We start from the raw sequence: 20,035 nt of genomic DNA, 5'->3' as shown, positions 1-20,035 counted from the left end.
CTCAGTCATCCAGGACATGATAAATCAAAAAAAAAAAGGTTAAACAAAAACAACTGGACTTCTACTCTGTAGCTGAAGATATTTTGCTTTCACCAAAACAGAAGGTACTGATCTGTGTGGGTTAGTTTCCTGTAGACCTCAATGTTGAGGCTGTCCTGATTTTCCATGTGAACCAGACAGTCCAAAAAAGGCAGCTTGTTGTCATTCACATCTTCTCTGGTGAACTTGATGTTGTTGTCAACAGAGTTGATGTGTCTGGTGAACACTGTCATCACTTCTGTTGATGGAGTATTGAAGAAACAAGGTCTCAGATTTCAGCTTTCAAAAACCTGCAATGGAGCGTTAAGCCTGATACCCACTCACTTTCACTGCAATTGATACCTTCATTCATGTGACCAGAGTGGCCCATCTTTGAGTTAGGCTTACAAAGACCCTAACAAGCCTCTAATGTGGGGAGAGTAAGAATAATCTGCATGTGAATCTAGCTCACAGAACATTTTAGCTTTAAAAGCTCGAACTCCACACTCTCTGCTTTTTGAATCGAGAAAGCTCCTTGCAAAACGTCTTCAACTACAGAATAAAAGTCCATGTGTTTTTGTTTTTAACCTTTTCTTTTGAAGAAGAAGACAGATGGTTTGGAGGTCTCAGATTTTAGTTTTCAAAACCCTATAATGGAGCGTTAAGCCTGATACCCATTCAGTTTTACTCCAATCAACACCTTCATTCATGTGACCAGAGTGGCCCATCTGTGAGTCAGGCTAACAAAGACCCTAACAAGCCTCTAATGTGAGGAGAGTGAGTGTGATCTGCATGTGAATCCAGTTTACAGAACATCTCAGCTGTAAAAGCTCGAACTCCACACTCTCTGCTGTTTGCATTGATGAAGCTCCTTGGATGAGAAGCAAAACGTCTTCAGCTACAGATTAGAAGTCCAGTTGTTTTTGTTTTTACCTTTTTTTGGACTGATGATCTCATATGAGGAGACATAAAGATTTAATTTAGAGAAACCTTTGGTGGCCATAGTTCTGTCTATACTAGAACTATGATACAAAAGTGAATTGGAATTATGATATCTTGTATTGCAGAGCAAAATGTCACAACTATGGGAAACTCTCATGAGAGATTAAGTCATAAAAAAAACAATAAAATACCAATAAAAACATTTTTGTGTGCAGATGCACCTATATAGAGCTTTTTGAGTTCTAATCCAATATATGATTTCAAACAACTACTTATAACAATACTTTGCGATATCAGACCTCTTTAACCTAAACTTGATGTTTTTGGCGAAGCTGTTTGTTGGTGATCATGTTGTGCAGGGTTACATAATAATGTAATAAACTTCACAAAAACTTAGTTGTACTGCTGTAATTTTTACTTACATTTGTATCTTAATTTGTTATTTCAATCACATTTGTTTGCATGAGAAGCAAGTTGGTGATTCATTCACATTCATTTAAAATACAGAACTGCTCTGTCCTCTAAAACTCAGAGCAGACTGAGACCTGTCTGCTGCCACATTAAGTTGAAATATCTGCCTTGAAATCTGGAGCAAACTGACTTTTGATTGTTGTGGTGCTCTGATAAAACATGAGGAAGTGGGGACAAGGAAGGGTGTGTTACAAAGACTGACACAAAAAAAAGGTTTATTCAAAGTTGCTGGAATTAAGCCACCTGCTTTGTTCAGAAAGAAAAAAGAATTACCTGAAATCTGTAATAAATGAGTATTTATTCATTGTGCATATTAAGAGTTGAGTGATGAATAAGAAGTTGCACAGAAGAACTTAGTACAGGGGTGTCAAACTCCAGGCCTCAAGGGCCGCTGTCCTGGAAATTTAAGGTTTTTCTGCTTAAACACACCTGATTCAAATGATTTAATATCCTCCTCACAAAATCACCAAGTTCTCCAGGAGCATGTCTACAAGTCATTCATTTAAACCAGCATGAACACATCTAAAACATGCCGGAGAGTGGCCCCGAAGGAACGAAATTTGACATGTGTGCCTTAGTATCTGCTACTTTTATTCACCTACTAGACTACGGTGATGTGCTATACACGACTGCCCCTTCTAAATGGCTCCAGTCCTTAGACACTTTACCTCAGAGCTCCGTGGTTCATCCCTGGTGACAGTTACCTCACTCATTACTGAGAGCTGTACATTAAATCTGGCTGGTCTCCTCTTACTGCATGCAGAATTACACACTGGATGACTCTCATCTATAAGGCACCGACTGGGCTTAGTTCCATCATATTTAAGCACATTTCTAGAAAGAACTAACCGCTGCTATGCCTTATGTTCAAACAGTGTTTTTCTGTCGGTTCCTCGTGTCTGAACTCAATTAGGGAAAAGAGCGTTCAGCTTTGCTGCCCCTTTGGCGTAGAACACCATTCAGGTGGATCTAAAACTGCCAGGCCTCATCTCTTTTAGAGCCTTTAGCTCAGTTCTGAAAAATAGTGTTAGTAAGACCTTTGACCGATGCCTTTGTTTTTAACTTTGTAGGTTTTTAACCAAGCCTGTTTTACCCATTGTCTGTATTTTAATCAGAACTCAGTATCTTAAAGAATCACCTTTAGCATCAGACTTTCATATTATTTGGAGAAATTCTTTGTGGTTTGTGTACACTTGTTAGGTCACTATCCATTTTTTACTTGAGAGAAAACACTCCTCATTGTTGTTTGAGCACTCAGACTGGCTGTGGAGGTAAGGATTTGTCCTGTAACCGGAGGGTTGCTGGTTCAAGCCCCCACTCTGTCAGTCTCTATGTCCTTGGACAAGACACTTCACCAGTCAGAAGGCTCGGTGGCACCAGTGTGATGGCAGCCTCACCTCTGTCAGCCTGCATCAAGGCAGCTGTGGCTATAATGTAGCTTACCACCATTGGTGAATGATTGTAGTGTGAAGCGCTTTGGGGTCCTTGGAATTGATAAAGCGCTATATAAGTGCAAGCCATTTACCATGGAACAAATTTCAAACCATAATGCAATATGTATTTTGCTTTTGGTGTTAAAAGACAGTAATAGCTAATCATATAGGGATCCACATTTTCAGTCATATAATACAAACATTCAAAGGGCATGGCGTTGTTTTATTTTAGAGACAGACCGCAATTCAAAGCAGAAATAATTACATACACAGAAAAAAAAAATACACAATTCAAAAACCACGACAAAGCCATTAAAATTATTAACACTGAAAAATTAGAAAGAGTCAAACTCAATAAGTCTTTGTGGGAGTCATCTTAAGCAATAACACCGCTGCTGAATCACAACATTTACATCCAGGTGTTTGTATATTTAGAATGTTCAGCATTTGTTAAAATTACTCCACCTCTGTGCAGCAGAAAAAAGGGACATTGTTCAGTCATGTAACATAAAAATCTCGGAAATCATCTTAGCAAATTTCAGCAAGTAGTGTGATTCTGTTCAGTTGTTTGCACTTTTATTGTAAGGCATTTAGAAAGCTGATTCCAATAAGTCCGGCCTGGAAGTGGAAGGGTGGGTGGTGTGCAACATATTTGAATTTATTGGGCTTTAACTCTGTATGAGCCTTTGGTACAGTCAAAAAGGGAAGTCATGTGAATGGACACTATATGATCCAATACATTTACAGATGTACTATATAATATGAAAGATTAGCTGGGATAAGACCGACACATTCTTAGGTTTTAGCTCAGATTTATATACTTTTTATTAGATAATTATCTGTGATTATTTTTCTAACAATAGACCACTCACAAAAATGGATTTTGGAATCATTATATTGATATATTTAATGTGAAAAAAATTATATGCTTAAACAGTTTTATTGGTTAAGTATAAATTTAAACATCCAAATTAGATTCACTGTGACAAACATTTCAAACAGATGTTCCACATTCAAAGTTTAACATGAGAGTAGACACTTTCCTCAGTCTTCGACTCTTTATCCTTTTTCCCTCTTGTACTTTTCTCTCCAGAGAAATGTAACGCAGCGTAGTTCAGGTCCTGTCCACGTTCAGTCTGTTCAGCAGGTAAAAAGACACATTGTTACAGGAATATCAGCGAAATCATTTCAATCAAATATCAGCAAGTGATGTCATTCAATTCAGTGGCTTACGATATAATCTCCTGCTTGGCTCAAGGTATCAGGTCTTGCTTGTAAAGAGGCAGTTTCTTTCTCTAAACACAGAGAAAAGGAAGTTTTGATTAACTTAATTTGACTTTTCAGTGCAGATTATAAGTTCACTCAACAAGTATAATAAATAACAACTTTCCTTACATTTTTTTTTTACTGTAAAGGTTGAAGTTAATGAGAAACAAACAAATTCAGTCAAAAACTGCAACTGAATATCATTAGAATTAGCAAATCTAAAATTACTTTTTATATTTCCTCTGTCTTTTAGTAGAGTTTATAAACACAAGTAGGTTTGTACAGCAAAATTTTGTTTGTTCTAATTATTTTGTTGCTGTAAAGTTTTCCTCTCCTTATCAAAATGGATGTATGAGGGACAAATTGGAGTTTAGTCTTGTGTCCAGAGACACTTTGAAATATGCACTGGTGAAGCCAGGTACTAAATCACCTACTGTATCTCCTGAATGACAGATGATAACTTAAAACTAAAACTCCTAAACTAACTCCTAAAACATAACAACCCACAAACTTAATGAGCTATGCTTACCTTTATAATGTTTACAGGCTGTTGGAGTCCGGTAACAAATTAAAACAATATTCACAACCAGAGAAAGGACCAAGCAGGTTATACTTATCACCATCACCATAACTTTAGGGTCTGACTTTTGCCCTAGGAAGCACAGAAAAAAACATCCTCCATCATGGCTTATGAAAGACGTATGTTTGCAATAACACATTAGAACTAACAGACATACAAGTATATTATTTTAATTCTGCAAAACAAAATCATACCAGTTTCCAGTTTGGTTCCATTTCCAATTAATATCTGTCCACATGTGGCCACAGCACAGTAGTAAGTCCCAGCATCAGAGGAGCTGACGTTCCTGGAGAACACACATCTCTTCTGAGAGTCAGGTTTCTTCTCACATTCATCGTGACTGTTTCCATCAGAGAAGATGATGTCTGGATATGGCTTCTCTGATCCGGCTCTGAACCAGAAGACACTGAGATTTCCTGAACACATCCTCTCAGAGTCTGAGAGGACAGAACACTGAAGAGATACCGAGTCTTCTGAATAGACTGGATTCGATACGTCTGACAGCTGGACAACTTTATAGTTTGATGTCCTTTCAGTGTTTCCTACAGAATCCAACAAAACACTTTGTTATAAAATATAATTACAACTCTTGATAAATATTAGAAATTCAATAACAGCCTTAAATAATTTAAATATCAGACAAATTCAAAGGAAATGCTGGCTTTAATTATCCATTTGTGTTAGAAATTATTAACTACTTAGTTCTAGATTTTACATTTCAGTATGGATGAGTTCATTTGAACTGAAAATAAAATAAAAAAAACACTCTCAGCTTGTAGGAACTCACAGCTCAACGCATTGTCAATGCATAAAGAGTTTGAATCCACTACTGTTTCTCTTTGTTCTTGATCTATTAGAAGTTGAGCTGATGTTTTGAGGCTATTTGCCATCAGACCAGCAAATAGCCTCAAATGGATGAAACTATTTGCTGGTCTGGCAGCAGATAAAACTATTGGATGTTAAGTCAAACAATCAGGTGACATCACATTCAGTTGCCATTCTGTGAAAACTGTTAAACTGTTAACTCAAGTAATCTTTTATTATTTTGGACATAGAATTACATTGCATGACTTACAGTATAGCGAAGCTTTGTGCACTATTGATGTATCACTGCTCTGCTACTAGACAATTTATTATATAAGGGATGTAGGTTATTTGCTAAATTATTCTTTTTTCAGTTTTATATGTAAAAACAAGAGAATGAATAAAAAAATAAAACAATGATTCTCTTACAAAACTCATCTTCAAATTTAGCATAATTAATAGATTTTCATGCTACACCCCTTTGTAACAACTTCATTCTCTTCCTTTTTCTCCAAACATGTAGTTGTAGCATTTCTGCAGTTGGCATAATGGAGTTAATATGCTGTATTTTATCTTAACATGGTTATGCCTAAAAAACAAACTTTCATGTCATACAATGTTAAGTTCTATAATCTGTAACTATTACTAAAAACACTTCAGTGTTAAGTGACTGCTTGTTAAACGTAATGAAAACAGATGAATAAATTTATATTACCTTGTAATGACAAATAGGTTCCACTCCAAATATTCTCAGTCCAGTCGATCAGAGCACAGTGATACATTCCTTCATCTTCTTGAACTGTTTGTAAAATAGTCAGTGCTGATTTTCTCTGTTTTTGTTGAATTCATTCTTGAGACAGAAATTTCTGGTCCAAATAGAGGTTGTGCATGCTTCCGTAACATCACAATTAATTTCAGAGTATCTCCTGCACTCTGCTTGTACCAGTGAAGTTCATTACTTATCTCTTTATCGGGTAAAACACATGTCAAAGTTGCTGGTTCACCAAGTTGAACTGTGGTAACTGGAACCAGTGTGTCTGCAAAAGGTGTAACACATGAAAGAATGTTATCAGTAAAATTAAATTAAAAACCCTACAATGTAAAAAAATGTGGCAAAAACCATCACAAACCTTACAGGTGTGCAACTAATCACTGTAGGTTTTACTTACGTCCTTGATGGAGGAGAAGCAGTGTCACCCAGAAGAGAATCATCTTTACACTGTTTTTCGGCGGAACACTTCTTTATATTTCAGTGACTGAAGGAGGTGTGGTGATACAGAGCGTCTGATTGGTTATGTCAATATATTCAATCATAGTACATTTCCTGTCACACTGGTCTTTCCTCTCTTTAGGTGCTTCGACCCTACTTCATGAAGTTTATTTAAAGGAACTTTTTGAGCAATGGTAATTCTCATGTCAAAAAAAGTTACGAGTAATTTTTTGTTGTTGCAACTTTAAGTTATTACAAGGTCAAAGAAGATTGTTGAATCTGGGTAATATTTAGGATATCATTTAATTGCATTTCAACCTACAACGTACTAAGCAACCACAACACCGCTCTTATGTAGTCATACAGAACAAATATAGGTGGTCTTCGTTGAGTCCACTATGAAGAATCTGTATCTGCTTGGACTGCATGAAGCTACTTTTATAAGGTTGTTTTCATTTGTGTTTTATTCACTGTTGAGTTTCAGCTGTTTGGCTTAAAAAAATCTCTTGAGTGATGTAAATGGATAATGTTGTTTCAGTCGTAGCTGTATGTTGACTGACTGAGCAAGTTGAAATCTCTTCATCCATTTGCCCTGTCTAAAAGTGCATTTGAATGGCAAACAACAGCTTGTAGCCCTAAAAAAGATTTGCTCACGTTTACCAAAATGAAGCACTTGTCAGAGAAGGTAATTTTATGATGATGAAATAAAAACTCTAGATTTTTGCCAATGTTTCTTTACAAAAAGCGGAAACTCTGAGAAAACTACAACAGGATATATGTTTTTTAAAAAAGTATAATAATCTGAATGGATCTGGTGCCTATCCCCAGCAGTCACTGTGCAAGAGGTGGGAGACACCCTGGACAGGTCCAAAGTTCATCACAGGGCCACATAGAGACAAACGAGACAAACAACCATTCACACTCTCACTCACACCTTGGGACAATTTAAGAGTTACCAATTAACCTAACATGCATGTTTTTGGTCTGTGGGAGGAAACTGGAGTAAACCCACATGAGCCTAATGGATTCATCTTATAATCAAATTCTATATGAAGTGTTTCAACGTATTTTGTGCTGCATATCTTTTTTATCTTGGCTATTTCCTCTATAAGACTCATGGGAACCTAACCCCATCATTCAGCTCCTCTTACATTTTTAATGTTATCTTTTTCCTTTTATGTCACTTTGTTCCCAAGACATTTTTGTACCTCTGGGATCTGTTCGGAAAGGCCTGGGAGGTCCTATAACAAATATGTTTTATCAAATATACTGTAAAAAATAAAAAAATAAAACATTATCCTTTAGACACAGTAGTAAAACCTGTTTCTTTTAAGTAATTCTAAAAGGTAAACTCTTCAAACTCTTAGCTCCAGAAAAGCACAAAACTGAGCAGAATTTTTTAAATAACTTTGCCAAACCAATTTCACAAGAGCCATATCAGTTAAAGCTGATCCATCAACTCATAGTGACTCCAGCAGAAAGAACACACTGACAGTAAACAGCATATTGATGGGGGCTGTGGTAGAACCTCCATCCGCTCCAATGCTTTCAGCTTCACTCGTACAACTACTGAAAGGAAAAAGCAATACGTCCCCTGCTCAGTGTAACACTCTTATCTGATTGTGATGAAGAGTTTCACTCTCAGTTGGTGCACATGATGATAAACCAAAGAGATAACCTGGAAAAAATAGGTTTACAGAGACTTTAAACTTGATTGTGGGACAGAAACTGTGTCAGACGTGCTTTTAAAAAAGACAGAGGAAGATGATTGCTTTAGTTTGTAGTATAATGATAATAATTAATTTGTGTTGTTATAAACAAGACTAAAATAAAAGACCTGCATGAAGAATGCACATGCAAGAAAATAAATGAGACCATACAAGTGTAGTTTTATGCTTTATTTTGTTAATTGGTGTTTAAAGCACTACTTGCTCTTGAAACACAAACCATCTATCATAACTTCAGCATTGTTGAAGCAATACAAAGGTTTTTGTTTGTTTCTCTTAATGTTTCTGAAGTATTTTTTAAATGTGCCTCAGCACAGTGTTAAAGAGGTAGCTCGTTCAAACTGATGATGAATGACTGAATGACAATAAAAACAACATATTTAAGAATCACAGATTTTATTATAAATTGCAAATCATGTTCCACTTCAAAGGTTTTCTACAGTTTGAATAATATCTTTCATCATTTGGGTATGAAATAATATCTGGTGAAAAGCGCTTCGAGTTGCCTGGCTGGCTAGAAAGGCGCTGTGTAAGTAGTACATTTACCATTCCTTTTAACAAAATAAAAGAACACTGCAGCACAGATGATCCTTCTATGTATCCAAAAATATATTTTCGCTTATATTTTCACATGAGGACATAATATGGACTCAATTATTCAAGACATCGTAATACAAAAAAATTAAATCAATCCAGTCCGAATGCCTTGACAGCAGCATAAATCCTCTCTCTCTTAACTGCTTCTTTTACTGTTTTGTTGTCCGCGTTCATCATAGTGAAGACAGCAGTAGAGTAAATCCATTCATCTTTAGCCCCCTTAAAAAAATAGAAAATGATTTTTTAACAAACATGAAAACTCTTCAAATTTTTGATTAGGTTACTTTCAGCTGTATTACCTTACCTGCAGACTTTTGTGCCCACCACTGTGTTTCTGCATCTTAACAGCTGGTTTGTGAAATAAATACAGATACTTTAACCGCTGATCCTGCTTTTTAACAAAAAGGCTATGAGTAAATTATCATACCTTTACAGTGAACACATTTGTTTTTGTTGACAGAGCATATGAGGACAGCTATTACTATTATACTTATAGCCAAGATGGCGCACAGAGGAAGAGTAACAGCTCCAACATCCTGGGACCACAAGCTGGATCCTGAAACAATATCAAAAGGAAAATAATATTTAGAGTTGAGTAAGATCTAATGATGTTTAGTATTACATCCTGTCTGAATGTGGAAGATTGCAAATATTTTATCTGGAATAAATGATCAGAGAAACATTTAAACTGTTTTTCATGAATGAATCAAGTATTACCTTGATGATCCAGGTTAGCTCTACTTGCAAATATAATTTCTCCACATGTAGCCACAGCACAGTAGTAAGTCCCAGCATCAGAGGAGCTGATGTTTTTGAAGAAGTGGTACACACAACTCTTCTGAGGGTCAGATTTCTTCTCACAATTATCAGTACTGTTTCCATTAGTGTAGATGATATCTGGATGTGAGTCTTTTGATCTGGCTCTGAACCAAAACACGCTCAAATCTCCTGGACACGTTTTTTTCTCAGAATCAGAGAGAATTGAGCACTGTAGTGTCACTGAGCCTCCTGGATGATCTGGATCCGTCGCTGCTGGCTGCTGAACTACATTGTATATTGATGTCCTCTCACTGTTTTCTGCATTATACCAGACAAAATAATTATAGTGAGAAAAAAACTGTGCTTGTTGTGTACTGTGATACCATTTACTCAACCATCTATTTAAATAAAATTGAAATAAATTGAATAATTAGGACGAACCTTTTATAGACAAATACGTCCCACTCCAAGTGTTCTCAGTCCAGCTGATGACTGCACAGTGATACATTCCCTCGTCTTCTTTAACTGCTCCCAAAATTGTCAAACTGCTAATTTTTTCGTAACATGTTACATTGAATCTTGTGGATAAAACTCCTGGTCCATATTCAGGATTCGTATTTTTACGCAGCATTGTAATTAATTTTAGAGAATTCCCAACATCCTGCTTGTACCAGTAGAGACTTTTAAGGCCCAACCATACGTCCGGCAAATCACATGTCAACGTTGCAGGTTCACCAAGTTGAACTGTGATGACTGGAACCAACGCATCTGCATAATAAAAATAATAATAAATTTATAGAAAAACCAATACAGGTAAAATACACTGTAATGTAAAACAACTTGCCATGAAAAATAAGCACAGCTAATGACACAGACAGTAAATACTCTAAAAATAAATATCAACAGTGGATAAAACTTACATCCTTGATGAAGGAGAAGGAGTGTGACCCATAAAAGCATCATCTTGTCTCTGTCTTCATTTGGACACTTGAGGGTATTTAAGTTACAGAAAGAGGCGTGGTAGCCAGAGCGTTAAATGCTTCTGATTGGTTATCACAGAATATAGAAAGAAAGTACATTTCCTGTCCCACTAACTTGTCCTACTCTATGTGAAGTGTATTCTTCTCAGTACACTTAAGATCTTATTATAAGGAGACAAGAATACATCTTTGGGGGGGAAGGTGTATGATAAAATTATTATTATAAAAGTTATAAAAATTGTATCATATGATTGCTGGAAAGACAGTCGCAGTTAAGATTTGTTTAAAGCTTAAAACTAATTTACTAAACATCTTTGAAATGATTCAGTTGTCTCCTCTCCTAATCATCAGTTATTTTACAATCCCCTGCAAAAAAAAAAAAAAGCAAAAACAGGAGTAAAGATGACGCTTTTAATTTCTTTCATATTCAGCTTTGTTCTGTAATTTGTTTTGAGGTGGTATAAAAAATGAGGTAATTAAAACCTCAAATCAACAACCCATTTTGTGTCACAACAAACAACAAAAGGAGATCTAAGCCAAAACTCAAGAAGCATTGAGTGAAAAGTATACCACAGCATTCATAGCTTTTAGAACAAGCCTTAGCTGTAAAAACTTGAAATACTTATACTTGTGGTTATGGAAGAATTTTGGCTAACTCTTGTTTTACAATTGTTACTTCATTGCAGTGATGGTTGTGTGTATTTGTTGATGTGCATTTTTATAGGATTGTTCCCCAGCATTTCAGTTTAGATGAGGACTGTAATTTACATTAAGGTGTCGGCATTGCTAACTTGTCATTATTCTATCAAATCTTTTATCCATTTTTCAATTCAAGTAGTCAGTGGGTTATCCTATTGTATACACAACCTGTTAATTAATCAATTCTGTAGTTATTCCTTTTAATTCATTGGCACACATTTGAAAATGCAATTGCACTGTTTCTTTTTTGTCATACTCATCAAAAGTTGTCAAATGATGTAGCTGCCCCACCTTATATTTAATATAATAAATGTAAAGTACATTACATCTTACATTACAATATGTTTTTGACATTTAGAAAATTCATCAGAAAATCAAACGTGAAGAACAAAAATCTAACTTTTCTTTAAGAGACCTGAAAATGCATTAAATGCCAAATTTATAAAATAGAGCAGACACAGAAGTGCCAAGAAACTGCAGGCAAACTATGTTAGACATGGTGTTAAAACCAAAGGTTTCTTTGATGTCACAAGTTTTCAAGAGATTTTTAGATTTACTAATAAAAACTGAGATATGATTGAGTTCAGATGGCTGGTTGCTGATTTTTTACTTACTCTAACACTGGTTCTCAACTGCTGGATCATGTCCCAAAACTGAGTGGAAGACTCATTTTCAGTGGACCTTTAACTGAGCAAAAATATGCTGGAAAAAAAAACAACTTTGTCACATAGTTAATTGGTGGGCACTCAACCACACAACCTAACTTGAGGTAGTAGAATAGAATATAATGTGCCAAGACAAAAAAAAAAAGAAAAACAAATTTAATGTAAAACCAAAACAAGCAGCAAGTGGTGACATTAGAAAAGGAAATATTCCCTTTTACGTCCAATTACCTGTATTTTACGTAAAACCAGAACACTTCATTTCAGTCACTTCAACCTTTAGTTAAAAAAACTCAACAGTGATGACACGCACAAACATGAAATAAAAAAAGTCCTACTACTCAGATGTAGTTTCAAAATGACTTAAAGTATGTAGCTTTAGCTGAGTGCCCACCAATTAAATATGGAACTAACAATATTTTATTGAAATTATTTAGTCAGTTTTTTAAGCATTTACCAAAAAACTGACCTAACAATCAGTTTTGGTCATGACTGAAGTGGTTTATGGTGGGTCCTAAAGCCAGACCAGTTGAGAACCACAGCTCTAGCAGGCTGCCCTGTGTGATGGTGAGCACTGTTCTATTACAATAAAAAAAAAAAAAAAAACACTCCTGTTTGAGTTCACATGTGACCTTCTTTGTCTTTCATTCTTGGACTTGTTGGACTTGCTCCCCCACTCCAACTCAGTAGGGTTGCAAAAGGACTGATGCCTCAAAGATTTTGAACTGTTAGAATGGCACCACATCAGAGAAAATTGAGAAAAGCTATAGTGCAACTCAGCATATACAGTGTTAGCAAAGATTTGGCCATATCTTACGAGCTGCAGACCACTGGGTGGAGGGTAGGTGTGGTTGTTGATATTTAATGTGACTAAAGGTGGGCTAAAAAGACCATTTAGCATGCAGTTTTTGTTGGCAGTATTGTTTTGTCTTCAGCAACACTTTTCCATTCCTTTGCTTTGTTGTATTTAACTGCATTGAATCTCAATGTGTTGAGTTAAAACTGACACTGAATCACATCATGGTTAAAGGCTGGATTGTATCGCATTGAATCAGTTTTTGCCATGAATGTATCGGATCATTGTCAGCGTACTGAGGTGAATATTGCATCAGTCACTGACCAGAGATGCACAACCCTGGTGGAAACATGGAAACAATACTACTTTTCATTATGTGCATGTATGGGTGCCAACAGTCCAAAAACATACATAAAAGATTAATTTGTGATTCTAATTTGACGCTGGATGTGAGCTTGCATGGTCATGTGCTGGTTTTAGTCATGCAACGAACAGACAAGACTCACTTGTTGACTGCTAGAATAGACTTGAGCCCAACCCCCACCCCTGTACAACCCTGAGCACGTACAGAAAGTAACATCTGGTTTATCTTGCCGTTCTTAGGCTTGAAAAAGGTGTCTCTTGACAAAACTGACGGCCTGTCATGCACGTCCAAGTTTTTGCAACTTGTCACTCACTGCCGAGTGGCGAGTTGTAAACAGGAAGAGCAGTGCTGCAGAAGGGTGCAACCAGGTTTGTTCCTAGAGGCGTCCATACAACTGAACAAAGTCAAGAAGGTAGCAGTCATTGTAGATTTTTCATGAACTTCAAAAACTGCTTAAATATGATGAAACTTTGTAATTACATTTTTGTATAATATGTACTTACTGTGAACAATTCTTTTTGTAAACTCTACATTCCTGCTAGTGACATTTAACACTTATTGGTTAATATCAGAACTACTGAGCGCTGCATGTCTGAAGTGGTGATATAAACAGCAACTTCACTCTCTTTATGTCAGAATTCACATGAATCATGAGTCATGTGAAAGTATAACTCTACCTTTAGTGAGTGATTAGAGGTTCAGAATGTCAGGAAATTGTTTTTTTTTTAATTGGCTGAAAAGTACAGAACAAAATCATAGAAAATGTAAATTACATTCATTTTATTAATCTCTAAGTTAATTTAAAACTGTCATTAAAAGAAACCTGCTGAAGAAGATGCACAAAGAAATTTTCACTTTCATTAAGGTATGAAAAAGCGCACTCTTCTCATTAGGACATGATATTGTCAGTTTCACATTGTGAATAAAAGAATGTTTTCACAAAACCGATCCAAAGCAATTGTGTAATTGTTTTCAGTTTTAGGTTATTTGTGTTTAATGAACAATTAAACATTCACAAAGCATTTTATTCCTTTATTTTTTTATACATTTTATGAACACCAGAAAAATAAGTTTTGGTTTTTCAGACTTTAAATTAGGCCTAACATAAAATTATGTATTTTTATCAGATAATCAACTGTGTTTAATGTCTAACACAAGAACAACAAGCAACAAGCAAAAAAAAAAACAAACAAAACTTGGATTTGACATCTGATAAAATTTGAAAGATGACATACATACTTGTAAATGTTTTTCAAATAAATCTGTCAAAACAAAAAATAAACATTCAGCATATATTCACTCTTCATTCACTCATTTATTCAATAAATGATGCTTTAAAATATCATTCATTTACAAAGTTTAACCTGGGAGTAGACACTCTCCTCAGTCTTCAACTCTTTCTTTTTCTTTTCCCTGGAAGTTTTCCCTCCAGAAAAATGTAAAGCAGCATAATTCAGATCCTCTCCATCTTCATTCTGCCCAGAAAATAAAAATACTCATTATAAAACCACAATGTTGCATCAGTTTGTTGGAAATCATTTCAGTGAAATATTAAAGGAAGTCTTGTGATCTGGTTTTATTGCTTACAGTGAAGTTTGGTTGGCTCAGTTTGTTCTGTCTTGGTTGTGAAGAGGTGCTTCCTAAAGAGAGACACAAGAATATAAGGTTCTAAAGCTAACTTTTGTCTAATATATGAAAGCATCAATGAATTAGCAGCACAAATTGTGTTTTGTCAAAGGACACTTAAAAAAAACTAGGGAAGCCAGGGATTGCTCAAAATGACAGAGGACACCTTTGTTCCTCTAAAAATACAGCCAACTTGTATTCTGTAAGCTTCTCTTACCTCTGGCTTTTGTACATGCTGCTCTTGACGTGCGGTGACAGAAAAAAACAATATTTAAGATGACAGAAATGCCCAAGCAGGTTAAAACTATCACCAGTGGAATAAATGTACCATCTGCTGTTAGCTCTGTAAACCAAAGACAAATAATGCTAGGTCACTGCTCTGAAAAAATGTTATATTTGCACTAACTTACTATGACAACATATTTTGTCCAGTACTACAGACAAAATCATACCAGATCCCAGTCTGGTTCCTTTTCCAAATAATATCTGTCCACATGTGGCCACAGCACAGTAGTAAGTCCCAGCATCAGAGGAGCTGATGTTCTTTGAGAACACACATCTCTTCTGGGAGTCAGGTTTCTTCTCACATTCATCATGTCTGTTTCCATCAGCATAGATGATGTCTGGATAAGACTTGTCTGATCTGGATCTGAACCAGAACACTCTGAGACCTCCTGAACACGTCTTGTTGTCAGAATCAGAGAGAACTGAACACTGTAGAGACACTGAGCCTCCTGGACGGTCTGGATCTGATGATGTTCTCTGTTCAACAACAGTGTAGTTTGATGTCCCATCAGAGTTTCCTACAAAATACAAATATGTTAAAAATTATATTCACTCTTGGTACATTTAGAAGTTGAAAGACAGACAGCTAAATTCTTTTACAGTTCAAGACTTACACAATTATTCATGGAATGAAAGAAAAACAGAATACTACTTATGTTTAATATCCATTTGTGTGTAACAAAATTAGTTTAAATACCCAATACTTTAAAAGGGCGGGGTGGAATGAGTGAGTTTCATAGAGAATAATACAGTGGCAGACAGGTGCAAATGCACAGCAAACAGCTAAATGTTCAGCAAAACATGAATGATGTTTTATTAGGTGGGTGTATCTTATTTGCCAGTCAATTAAACATTCATTTTATATTACCTGGTCCAAAGACATGGAAGCTACTGAGAAAAAAAACATTGCCAACTCTCATTATCTAATGTTGCCAGATAGGATACTTTCACAACACTCTAAAAAACAATTGATTTCATTAAGTTGGAGCTCTAAATGTTCAAAGTTTGAAATGAGACTACATCTGTTAGTTGTAGAAACAAATTTTTCAAAACAGAACATGTTAAATCTTCTCAGTCCTATTTGATGGAAAAGTAAGTTGAGTAAAAATCAATAAAAATGCGTTTGTTTGAGCTACTACATATTTTTAAGTTTAGTTTCTATGCCGTGCCATGCTGAACACTTTCTTTAATTGATCACAAAGCATAAAGTATACATATAAAATAAAGATAATTTAATACTATAAAAACAAGAAAAGCATCAAATTCAAATCTTTTTTTAAATCTGAGCTTTTTAAATCAAAATAAAGTCAAATATCACCAACAATCATTTTGGGGTTTTTTTGTTTTTTTGTAAAACAACAAATTAGAAAAAAACTTTATCTACTAAAAAACATACTTTAAATAAAATAATGAAAAAAAAATTCTAACTAAATCTGCATCTCCTTGTTCTGGGAGACTGTTCCCTAACCAATCAGTCAACAGGCAAAAAGAGGGGTTCAACCTGGACAGGTCGCCAGCCAACATGAGCCTTAACGACATTAAATGGGTAAAAATTAAATATACTGAAGGATCTGTTCATCTTGAACACGTCTTGTTGTCTGCTCTTCTGTCATCACATTTTTATCTCACCGATAATCAAATTGTTATGAGATTATAAGATTTTTAAGACTTTCTTTACATATTTAAATAAAATTCATTACCTTTTATTGATAAATATGTCCCATGCCAGATATTCTTCCGGGACGTGATAGCGCAGTGATAAATCCCTTCATCTTCTTGAACTGTTGTTAAAATGGTCAGATTGCTAACTTTCTCTTTATGTGTTGCTTTCAGTCTTGAGGCGGGAGATTCTGGTCCATACACAGGTTCGTTATTTTCTGTCAGTGTTAGAATTAATTTCAGAGACTCTCCTGCACTCTGCTTGTACCAGTGAAGTGAACTGCTGCTCTTGTCTTCATCGGACAAAACACAGGTCAGAGTTACTGGTTCACCAAGTTGGACGGTGATCACTGGAACCAATGCATCTGTTTTAGGAGAAAATGTGTAAAATGTCAAAAATAAATGCAAGTAGCTTGGAATTATTTAAGTAAAATAAAAATATGTACACAACAAATCACAAATCTAAAAAGCCTGCAAATATTCAAAGAGAAATTATTACTACAGTTGATTTAACTTACGTGCTTGACGAAGGAGAAGCAGTGTAGCCCATAACAGAGTCATCTTTACACTGTGTCGGGGGATCCAATGCCTGTTTATATTTCAGTGACAGAAGGAGGAGTGGTGATACAGACAGACTTATTGGTATCTGAAAATGTACAATCAAAGTGCATTTCCTGTCACTGTGGTTTTAACGGTTTTAGCTACTTTGTCCAAAATATTTCTGTTTGAGTGAAAACACTACACTAAGTCATTAATTTAAGAAAAAGCTGTCATTGTTATAACACCTTATTTCATAAAAAGATAACATGAATGAAAAACTATTAAATAGTAATTTAATATTAACATTTTTATATTTTATCATTTCAACATTATTTAATGTTGAAACATAACATATTTTTTCTGAAAATAAAAAGGTTTTCTTTTACATTGTGTTCAAATGTTATTTACTGAAATGCAGTCAAGATTTACAAGTTCACAGTCGATAAATGATTTACAAGCCAGATTATGTTGAAGAGGTTTATCTTCAAAACTCTCATGAAGGACTTGCAACCTGTCCAGGGTGTCCCCCCCTCTCGCACAGTGACTGCTGGGGATAGGCACCAGCTCCCCGCGACCTGGAATGGAGAAGCTGGTAAAGAAAATTAATTTAATTTAACCTCCTGTGGGTTTTAATGTTTTTGTAATACAGTCCTCTCAGTTAGCTAGGGTACATTCTCTGTCATCCAGGACTTGTTATTCTACAAAAGATTGAAAAAGAAAAACAACTGTACTTCATTGTAGCTGAAGACGTTTCGTTTGTCACCTGAGGAGATTTATCAATTCAAACTGCAGAGTGTAGAGTTTAAACTGAGATGTTATGTAAGCAATTGAATTGCAGATTACCCTCACTCTCCTCACAATAGAGGCTTGTTGGACCAGATCTGTACCCTGCTGGACCTCTGTCTTTCCACCACTTATATCAAGTATATTGACAGTATTTTCAGACAGAAGCATGGTTGTACCTTAGGATCACCAGTGTCAATAATTGAAGCCAGTCTCTATATTCAGGAAGTGAAACAGAGAGCCCTGAACTCCTTTGAAAGAACAACACCAAGCCATTGGTTCAGATATATGGATGATACATGGGTCAAAATCCAAGCCAAGGGAGTAGAAGAGTTCAACAGACACATCAATTCAGTTGACAACATCAAGTTCACCAGAGAGGATGTGAAGACCAGTAAGCTGCCTTCTTTGGACTGTTTGATGCACATTGAAAGAGAGGACAGCCTCAACAATGAGGTCTACAGGAAACCAACCCACTGGAACAAACTTTTTGTTATCAGAACTCTACAGCATCAGGCTGAACTTGTACCCAAGAAAAAACAAACGGGAAGGAAAAGGAACAAAAACACATCAAAAAAGCTCTCCAAATATGTGGATATTCTAAGTGGGCTTTTGTCATGTCAGCGAGGAAATCTAAAAAAAAAAAACAACACACCTCTAACAGAATGAGGAGAAGAACAAAGGCAAAAACTTTGTCATTCCTTCTGTTGATGGAGTATTGAAGAAACTCAGAAGGATTTTCTCCAAACACAACATCCCGGTACATTTCAAACTCAATAGGACTCTCACACAGAGACTGACTCACCCTAAGGACAAAACACGCAAAGACAAACTGAGCAGTGTGGTTTCTGCAATTTAGTGCAGTGAGGACTGTTCAGACCTCTGTTGGAGGAACCAAAGAGCTTCTCCACAGATGCATTTCCCAACACAGGAGGACCAGCTCTACAGGACAAGACTCAGCTGTGCAGCAACACTTCAAGGATAAGGGACACATTTTAGAAGACCAAATTGTTCATGTTTTGGCCCAAGAAGACAGATGGTTTGAGGTGTGTGTGTGGGGGGGTGAAGGAAGCCATTGATGTCAAACAAGAGAAACCAACTTTAATCAGAGGAGGAGGTCTCAGATTTCAGCTTTCAAAAACCTGCACTAGAGTGTTAAGCCTGATACCCATTCAGTTTCACTGCAATCCAGACCTTCATTCATGTGACCAGAGAGGCCCATCTGTGAGTCAGGCTAACAAAGACCCTAACAAGCTTCTATTGTGAGGAGAGTGAGTAATCTGCATGTGACTCTAGTTTATATAACATCTCAGCTTCAAAAGCTTGAACTTAACACTCTCTGCTTTTTAAATTGATGATGCTCCATGGATGGGAAGTGAAACATCTTCAGCTACGAATAGATGTCCAGTTGTGTTTTTGGTTTTGAAACCTTTTATAGTCTTCTCATTTGTCAGTAAGCTCTCACTACAGGAGAACTTCCTAAGCTGAACTGATCCAAGAAATGAAGTGTGCCAGAAACAGCAAATCAAGGATTGATTGTGTTCAGAAAGTTAGGGTGTTGTATAGATTTAATGTTTGTTTTGAAGAGTAACTTGAGTATCCAAATTTAATTATTATATATATATATATATATATATATATATATATATATATATATATATATATATATATATATATATATAAACATGGATAAACTTTCTGAACTTTATTCCACCCGGGCCTTCTTTGAATACCTAATAAGATTTTGCTTCTAAAAGTTAACTAACCAAACTAATAAACTTCATTTATTGGCTTTCAGCAAGAGCTACTCAGATCTACCACCAGAAGAGAGGCA

At 35.8% G+C, this 20,035-nt stretch overlaps 1 protein-coding gene and 1 pseudogene across 1 annotated transcript; both read right to left on the bottom strand.

The window, feature by feature from the left end:
- Nucleotides 1-3,269: 3,269 nt before the first annotated feature.
- Nucleotides 3,270-6,726, bottom strand: LOC108231229 (annotated as a pseudogene).
- Nucleotides 6,727-14,476: 7,750 nt separating this feature from the next.
- On the bottom strand, nucleotides 14,477-17,535 carry LOC112449740. The gene is made up of 6 exons (XM_025004209.2): nucleotides 17,397-17,535; nucleotides 16,920-17,243; nucleotides 15,387-15,737; nucleotides 15,152-15,277; nucleotides 14,896-14,948; nucleotides 14,477-14,783 (listed from the first exon to the last, which is right to left on the bottom strand). The coding sequence occupies exons 1-6, from the start codon at nucleotides 17,437-17,439 to the stop codon at nucleotides 14,655-14,657; spliced, it is 1,026 nt and encodes a 341-aa protein (XP_024859977.1). The 5' UTR covers nucleotides 17,440-17,535; the 3' UTR covers nucleotides 14,477-14,654.
- Between the last annotated feature and the right edge of the window lie 2,500 nt (nucleotides 17,536-20,035).

The sequence above is a fragment of the Kryptolebias marmoratus genome, linkage group LG9 (assembly GCF_001649575.2).
Source record: "Kryptolebias marmoratus isolate JLee-2015 linkage group LG9, ASM164957v2, whole genome shotgun sequence".
In the NCBI taxonomy this organism is placed as follows: domain Eukaryota; kingdom Metazoa; phylum Chordata; class Actinopteri; order Cyprinodontiformes; family Rivulidae; genus Kryptolebias; species Kryptolebias marmoratus.
This window is presented reverse-complemented; position numbering and strand designations above follow the sequence as displayed.